This window comes from Anser cygnoides, chromosome 30 (assembly GCF_040182565.1).
Source record: "Anser cygnoides isolate HZ-2024a breed goose chromosome 30, Taihu_goose_T2T_genome, whole genome shotgun sequence".
Lineage (NCBI taxonomy): Eukaryota > Metazoa > Chordata > Aves > Anseriformes > Anatidae > Anser > Anser cygnoides.
The window spans coordinates 2137543-2146487 of NC_089902.1; the positions used below are offsets into that span (position 1 = coordinate 2137543).

The 8945-nt window shown below is 51.1% G+C and overlaps 1 protein-coding gene across 1 annotated transcript; it reads left to right on the plus strand.

The window, feature by feature from the left end:
* Positions 1 to 424: 424 nt before the first annotated feature.
* On the plus strand, positions 425 to 4593 carry LOC136787653 (olfactory receptor 14C36-like). The gene is made up of 2 exons (XM_066984965.1): positions 425 to 524; positions 3632 to 4593. Exons 1-2 carry the CDS (start codon positions 425 to 427, stop codon positions 4591 to 4593), a joined length of 1062 nt encoding a protein of 353 aa, XP_066841066.1.
* The last annotated feature ends 4352 nt before the right edge of the window (positions 4594 to 8945 follow it).

The window sequence follows — 8945 nt, forward strand, 5'->3', positions numbered from 1 at the left end:
ATAAACAGCATGACAGGGGAGACATACAGGAAGTCATGTGCTATACAACACAGTTCTGAAATTGAGCACAACAGACCTGAGATTAAAAAAAAAAATAAAAAAAGAAAGAAAATCAAGTTTGTGATCAGCAACTATTAAAATCAACTCATGCTTATAAAGGTTTACTTTTAACATGCTGTGGTGAGATCTGTCATTGGCTCAAACTTTATGCTCCATGTCGGGCACCAAAAAGAGCGTGTTTTAACCCAGCAGGCAGCTCAGCACCACACAGCCATTCCCTCACCCACACACCCTGCTACACCCCCAGCGAATGCAGGACAGAATGAGGAGGGGGAAAAAAATAAAATAAACTAAAAAAAAAAAGTCATGGGTTGAGATAAAGACAGTTTAATAGGACAGAAAGGGAAGACAAATAATACGGACAATGATGACGATGACCATGATGGTGATTGCCTGTCCCGCAGCAGTGGTACCCCCTACCCTGGCCAGCCACCCCATACTGATTGTTCAGCATGACGGCTGCGGTATGGGACATCCCTTTGGCCACTTGGGGTCAGCTGTCCTGCTTCTGTCCCCCCCAGCTCCTCAGGCACCCCCAGCCCTCCACTGCTGGGCAACAACTAAGCCATCAGTGTGTGATAATCATTCTTCTCATGCTAAATGCAAAACACAGCATCATACCAGCTACTAGGAGGAAAATTAACTTGATTCTAGCCAACTCCAGGACACCCACAGACTAAGGGCATGATATCTCTGTGTGTATATCAAAAGAGAAAAGGTGGTGGAGATTAATTAGAAAGTACTGGAGCTGAGCACGATGCAGATGGTGTGGAATATGGGGTGGATATTGTCCTCGTTGTGGCTGGGATAGACTTTATTTTCTTCCTATTAGCTGGTATGGTGCAGTGTTTGTTTATAGGACACAGTTCCAGACAAAATAACAGCATGCATGAGAAGGAAGAAGAGAAAAAGTGGAATTGGGCAGCCTTCTATCCCGTACCCTTAAATGATTCTGTGCTGTAATACCATTCAACTGGTTGCTGCCGTATTGTCCAAACTGTCCTGCAAATTCCTGCTGCTGTTACCTTGTGAGAGACGGCATAATCATGGTGAGCCATCTGCCTGCAGACATTAACAGCTGACAGAAAGAAGCATCTGTCCAGGGGAACCTAGAGAAACTGCAGGATTTGGCCTAAATGAACCACTTGATCTTTACAAGAAGAAGAGCCCAGTGCTGCACCGGAGGAAGAGGAACCCCCCACATCAGGGCAGACTGGGACCCTGCTGAGTGAGCAGTGCCCAGGAGGAGGAGGGCCTGGGCACCACGAGGGATGCCATACGAGCAGTGGTGCTGCTCCCCAGGAACCAGGCCAGCTTCCTACAGAGCTGCCTTACGAGGAGCATGGCCACCAAGGATATCTGAGTTATCAGACTCAGCTCAGATCCGGTGTGACACCACACGGACAAGGGCTTAGAGCCAGCAGGAAAAGATGTGCAGGTCTGGGAGTCCCTAGGACAGGCTGGTGTAGACAGGACAGAGGGCTGTGACAAGGCTGAAAGTCCCAACAGGACCCAGGGCTTTGTGTCCATGGCTCTGGCTGTTGTCTCTGCCACTGAGGCCTAGGAGGAGACAGCTTATCGTGAAAACACCAGGGCCTCATTGCCTCCTCGCCCCCACCCATGAACCAGGCAGGGCTCGTAGCATTCTCCTGCACTTGCCCATGCACATCCCCATCTCCTCCTGCCCCACAAAGAGCCCTGAGCAGTGTGTGAAGGGAAAGGATCTCCCTTCCCAGGGGCTGGGGGTCAAGGCCTGGCCCTTCTGCTTGGTGAAACACATCCAGTTTTCCTACACATCAGTGCCACCTTCACATTGCCTTTGTCTCCTTGTCCTCACTGCCTCCAATGCTCTGCTCTAACGAGCTCCAAGGGAGGCTGTGTCAGTGCTGGCCCTCAGGGGGACACTGCAGGAAACTTGCCTCTGACTTGGACTTCTTGAGAGATGTCTTCCATTGTCTCTCAGTGCCTGAGGTTCGTGGGCTCCTCAGCAGAGCCCCCCGAGGGGGGATTCCAATGCCTTGGGCTGGGCGTCTGGTGCTGAGCTGGGCCGGGCTCCTGGGACAGAGAGAGCTCGTGGCAAGAGGGCCCTGGTGCAGAGAGACAGCTGTGCCCAGGAGCAGCTCCTGTGCACAGCGCAGCAGGGCTGGGGGCTCTGACCGCAGCTGGCACGGGCAGAGGAGAGAAGGAGAGAGGGCTTGGAGGCAGTGAGGAGCCAACAACAGAGGGCAGCGTGTGGCAGGACAGATCTGCAGGCTCTTGGCACCGTGAGTCTCTGGCAGCAGGGCCATGCAGGTGGGGTTGCCAGAGGGGTCTTCTACAGCTGGCAAATCCGATGCCTGACAGCATCTGTCGGGATAGTTGTATCTCTGTTTTTCCAGAAAAGTGTAGAAGATGCTGTAGAGAATGTCATTTATAAGGGGGCATTTCAAGAGGAAGACTGAGCATCAGTTTATCTGAGCTTTTTTTGAATTCTGTACTTTCAGATTCCTGCAGTGGAGGGGAATCTGAGTGAATCCGAGTACACATCTTGTGGGATGGGTCTGTGAGCATGGACAGGGAGGAGACGTGGGGACACAGAAGCGGCTCCCAGCAGGAACACGGGCAGGCAGCAGGGACATGGGCAGGCGGTGAGAGGGAGCTGCTGCCAGAAATGCTGTGCGAGGGAGGGCTCAGGCACCTCCCTGCCATCCCCTGCAGGGCAGGCGCCTTCCCTGGGACACCCCCTGCTCTCCTCTGCCACCAGCACAGCCTCTGCCCTCAAGCCCCTGCTGTCCCCAGCAGGAGCTGCCTCCTCTGCAGGCAGAGCTGCAGCACAGGAGGGTGTGCTGAGTGTCCGTCTGTCCCTCCCTGGCCTTGCCTCCCCTGGCAGCAGCACGCTGCCATTCCTCCTGGCTTCTCCACCTGGCCGTGCTGCTGCTGCTCTTGTTCCCAGGCTGCCTGGGGATGGGGGTTTCATATGCCCATGGAGTGAGCCCTCGGGGTGCCTGGGGGAAGGGGAGTACGGGGACAGGGTGAGGGGTCTGGAGATGGGCACTGGGAGCCTGGTTTCCTCTGCTCTGAGCAGCGTCCATGTTTTTTTTGAGATGTTCTTCTGAGTGCAGCTGTCTTGTAGATCAAAGAAATGCCCACAGAGGGCAGCTGATAGCAGGACTGATGGACTTCGGGCCTTAACTCGGACTTAGAAGCAGCCTTCAGGTGTCTTGGGGCAGCTAGAATAAAAAATACAAAATAAAAATAAAAAATCCCAACAGCACTCCTCAACAGTTGGTTTGAATGTGAGCCAAACTGCGGCAAAAGTCTTTGGTATTAGGAGTAAAGTAAAGCTGAGATAAAACCAAATTCCTCTTTATGTCTGGCTGTAGGACAGGACTGACTCTTCCATTGCCCACAACAAAGTCTCCTGCTCCCAGGGACACCCTAAGGCAGGACCAAGTAGAACTCAGGAAAGGGACCTGCCATATGCCTGCCTGGATGTGGAGAATCATTTGGGGAGGTTTAAATGAGAAATGGTAGGAGTTTTCCTCTGCTAAGTCGGTTGTACATTATGAATGTCTTTCTATTCTTTGAGCAGAACCCAATGCCTCTAAACAGCAGATGTCCAACAGAAGTTCCATCACCGAGTTCCTCCTGCTGGCATTCGCAGACACGCGCGAGCTGCAGCTCCTGCACTTCGGGCTCTTCCTGGGCATCTACCTGGCTGCCCTCCTGGGCAACGGCCTCATCCTCACTGCCGTAGCCTGTGACCACCACCTCCACACCCCCATGTACTTCTTCCTCCTCAACCTTGCCCTCCTCGACCTGGGATCCATCTCCACCACTCTGCCCAAAGCCATGGCTAATGCCCTCTGGGACACCAGGGCCATCTCCTATCAAGGATGTGCTGCACAGGTCTTTCTGTTTGTCTTCTTGATTTTGTCAGAATTTTATGTTCTCACCATCATGTCCTATGACCGCTATGTTGCCATCTGCAAGCCCCTGCACTACGGGAGCCTCGTGGGCAGCAGAGCTTGTGCCCAGATGGCAGCAGCTGCCTGGGGCAGTGGCTTTCTCAATGCTGTCCTGCACACGGCCACTACCTTTTCCCTGCCCCTCTGCCAAGGCAATGCTGTGGACCAGTTCTTCTGTGAGATCCCCCAGATCCTCAAGCTCTCCTGCTCAGATGCCTACCTCAGGGAAGTTGGGCTTACTGCTGTCAGCTTCTGTATAGGTGTTGGTTGTTTTGTTTTCATTGTGCTGTCCTATGTGCAGATCTTCAGGGCAGTGCTGAGGATCCCCTCTGAGCAGGGCCGGCACGAAGCCTTTTCCACGTGCCTCCCTCACCTGGCCGTGGTCTCTATGACTGTTAGCACTGGCTTGTTTGCCTACCTGAAGCCCCCTTCCATCTCCTCCCCATCCCTGGACCTGGTGGTGTCATTTCTGTACTCAGTGGTGCCTCCGGCAGTGAACCCCCTCATCTACAGCATGAGGAACAAGGAGCTCAAAGATGCAGTGAGGAAAATATTTCTATACATGCTTCTTCATCATCAAGAATGACTTCATTATTGTGATTATTATCATATCATTTTTGTCATTATACTTATTTTCAAAATATAATATTAGAAATAATCCTAACAGGACTACCTGTTTATTTGGGAAAATGAGAGAATGATTTCGTTAAGTCTATTTTTATTAATATTTTTACAACATTTTATATTGATAGAAATAATGTTATTCTTATCTTTCTACATAACAAGTTATAAAATTATTTTCATCCGGTCATAGAATCATGGAATCATCGAATGGCCTGGGCTGGAAAGGACCTCAAAGATCATCTAGTTCCAATCCCCCTACCATGGGCAGTGACACCTCCCAAGAGATCGTGGTTGCTCAAGACTTCATCTACCTTGCTCTTGAAGACCTGCAGGGATGGGGCATCCAATACCTCTGTGGAAAACCTGTTCCAGTGCCCCACTATCCTCTGAGTGAAAACTTTCTTTCTAACCTCTAATAGGAATCTCCCCTTTTAGTTTAAAACCACTTCCCCTTGTCCTATCACTGTCTACCTGAGTAAAGAGTCCTTCTGCATCCACTTTATAAGACCACTCTAAGTATTGAAAATCTGCAATGACATCACCCCAGAGCCTTCTCTTCTCCAGGCTGAACAGCCCCAGCTCTCTCAGCCTTTCTTCATAGGAGAGGTGCTCCAGCCCCTTGATCATCTTCGTGGCCCTCCTTTGGATCCACTCCAACAGCCCACAGCCTTCTTGTGCTGGGGTATCCAGACCTGGATGCAGGACTCCAAGTGGGGCCTCACAAGTGCAGAGCAGAGGGGGACAATCACCTGCCTCCACCTGCTGCCCACTCCTCTCTTGATGCAGCCCAGGATGCACTTGGCCTTCTGGGCTGTATGTGCTCACTGCTGGCTCATGTTGAGCATTTCATGCAGCAGAACCCCCAAGTCCTTCTCTGCAGGGCTGCTCTCAATGAGTTCTTCTCCCAGCCTATCCCCATGTCTGGGATCTCCCTGGCCCAGGTGCAGCACCTTGCACTTGGACTTCCTAAACGTCATAAGGATCACATGGGCCCAGTGCTCAAGCCTGTCCAGGACCCCTTGGATGCCATCCCTTCCTTCTATAGTATCACTAGTATATCACTATAGTATCTATAGTATCCACCACTCAGCTTGGTGTCATCTGCACTCAGTGTCGCTGTCTATGTCATTGATGAAGACATTAAACAGTACTGGTCCCAGGACAGACCCCTGAGGTAAAGCACTTGTCACGACCCTCCACTTGGATATAGATCCATTGATTGCCACTCTGTGGTTTTGACCTTTAGCCACTGAATGGTGCACCCATCAAATGCGTCTCTCTCCAATTTGGAGACCAGGATGTCATGTGGGACCGTGTCAAAGGTCTTACAGAAGTCTCAGTAGATGACATTGGTCAGTCTTCCTTTATCATCTGATGTGGTCACTCCATTGTAGAAAGCCACCAATTCGATATGGCACGATTTACTTTTTGGTGAAGCCATGCTGGGTGTCTCGGATAACTTCTTTGTCTTGCATGTGCCTGACACTGATTCCAGGAGGATCTTTTCCATGGTCTTGCCAGACACAGAGGTGAGGTTCACCATTCTGTAGCTCCCTGGGTCCTCCTTTCTACCGTTCATCAAAAGGGGAATGATGTTTCCCTTTTTTCCAGTCACCAGGGACTTCACCCGACTGCCAGGACTCTTCAGATATGATGGAGAGAGGCTTGGCAACTACATCAGCCAGTTCCCTCAGGACCTGGGGTGCATGTCATAAGGCCCCATAGACTTGTACGTGTTTAGTTTCACAAGGTGTTCCCAAACCTGCTCTTCACTTACAGTGGGTGGGACTTTGACCCCCAGTCTCCATCTCTGGGTTCAGGGAAATGAAAGACCCTGGAAGCCTGAGTGGCAGTGAAAACTGAGGCAAAGACGTTGCTGAGTCCCTCAGCCTTCTCCATGTCTGTCATTACCAGTTCACCCTTCTCATCCACCAGAGGGGGAACACTCTCCTTGGCCTTTCTTTTCTGAGCCATGTATCTGTAGAATCGTTTCCTGTTATTCTTTGCTTCACTTGATAAGCTCAGTTCCATCCGTGCCTTGGATTTTCTTATCCCATCCCTGCAAATCCAAAACAAATCCATGCATAAGGGCCTGGGAAAAAGGAACCCTGGACCATCGAAGCCATTCTGGAAACAAAACTTGTAGGTAGGAAGCGCAGTTTTGTGGAGGTGCAGAGCCAATGGGCACGTTGTGGAGGATGATCCTAAAGACCTTTGTGTCCTTTTCCATCCTGACTACAATGCCTCTTCTGTCTCAAGACTAGAGTAGCCAACAGAGGTGAGACAGACACTCTGGGATCAAGAATGTCATCAGAAAGCTGATCCCAATAAGATATGGGGAGGTCAGGAGCAGCCTGGACGAGAGAGATGTGAGATTTTGGGGTGGGAAGAAGAGCTTGGCCAGCAGAAATTAATGATTTCGCAGAGGTAAGAGGGGTCATATAATGTTGATGCTGCGGTAACACTGGCTTAAAACAGTCACGTATGGCCCTTATCTTACTTGAACGAGGAATTTTAATCCCTAAACCTAAATGCTACTCCAACACTCTGACAGGAATCAGTTTTCTCTCTTGCTAATCCTAATGCCTTCCCTTAACACTAGCATTAAAATGTTCTATTTAAACCTAGACTTTTTGGGAGACCTAAACAAAAACCTAAAGCATAGAGCTAGTCCATACTTTAAACACAGATCTGACACCACAAGCAGATCAGCAAACACTCCCACTAAAACTTTGCTTAATGTCTACCCCAGAAAGAAAAAACAGGTAACGAGAGGTCTAGAGAGAGGTCAGATCTACCTCAGGATCTCCTGCCCCAGCAGGAAGAATGTGGCTGTAGCAGTGACAGGGAGGTCACTTCTGTCTCTGCAGCTGATAGGGCAGCAGCAGGAACGTGTCACGCAAAGGGACTGTGAGGTCCCTTGTGTCTGGAGGTGGCAGGTCAGCCTTGGCTTCTCCCTGGGATGTGCACTTTGGGGCTGCCATCTGCCAGTGGCCCTGCTAGGCCAGCAGAAGGCCCCTGCTTGGCATGCTGCCTGTGGGATCCCCTCTGCCTCCATCCCCAGGAGGACCCAGACACAAAGAAGGCCCGCACAGGGCTTGTCCTGTCCCTTCTGCTTGAGGCCAGGACTGGACAGCAGGAGGCACAAGGCTTGGCTGTGTCTAGCCAAGAAGCTGCAAGGCCAGCAGCAGGCCCAGGCCTTGGGAGATGCTGCTGAGGTGACTTCTGTCTGCTTGGCTGACAGGCCGCAAGGAGCCTGATGGGTTGGGATGCCTACTTCGGGAGTGGTTTTCACCCTGATGGAGCTTTCTTTGGTAGTAGGAAAGAGCAGGAGAGAAAAAACTGCCACAGAATCACTTAGGAAGGGTGGCACTGGCCATGAGGAGGAAGAAATATCCAGGGGAACAACTGGTCTAGCTCCTAGAGACTGAGGCAAAGAAGACATTAAGTGCCTCAGCCTTTACCTCATCTCTTGTCACCAGGTTTACCCCCACATCCATTAAAGGATGATGAGTCTTCTTAGTCCTCCTTTATTAAAGTGTTTATATAAACGGTTTTTATTGTCTTTGACAGTAATAGACAGATTGAGCTCTACCAGCGCTTTGGCCCTGCTAACTTTGACCTGCACAGTCCCATAACATTCCGGACACAGCTCCAGACAAACTGACAGCATGCATGAGAAGGAAGCACAGAGGAGGTGGAACCTGGCAGCCTTCCATCCCCTGCCCTTCTGTGACTCTGTGCTGCGATTCCATTCAGCTGGTTACTCCTGTGTTATCCAAACCTTCCTGCAGCTCCTCATGCCGCTGTCTTGTCAGAGAAAGCACAATCACACGAAGGTTGAACTGTCTGCCTGCAGATGTTAACAGCTGACAGAAAGAAGCATCTGTCCAGGGGAACCTTGAGAAACTGCAGGATTTTGCCTACGGAAACATCGTGGCATTTACAAGGAGAAGAGCCCAGTCCTGCACCAGAAGAACAATAACCCCACACATCAGGGCAGACTGGGACCCTGCTGAGTGAGCAGTGCCCAGGAGGAGGAGGGCCTGGGCACCACGAGGGATGCCATCCGAGCAGTGGTGCTGCTCACCGGGAACCAGGCCTGCTCCCTGCAGAGCTGCCTTACGAGGAGCATGGCCACCAAGAAGATCTGAGTTATCAGACTCAGCTCAGATCCTCTGAGATACCACATGGACAAGGGTCTGCAGCCAGCAAGAAAACAGGTACAGGTCTGGAAGTCCCTAGGACAGCCTAGTGTGGAGAGCAGCAAGGGCTGTGACAAGGCTGAGAGTCCCAACAGGACCCAGGGCTTTG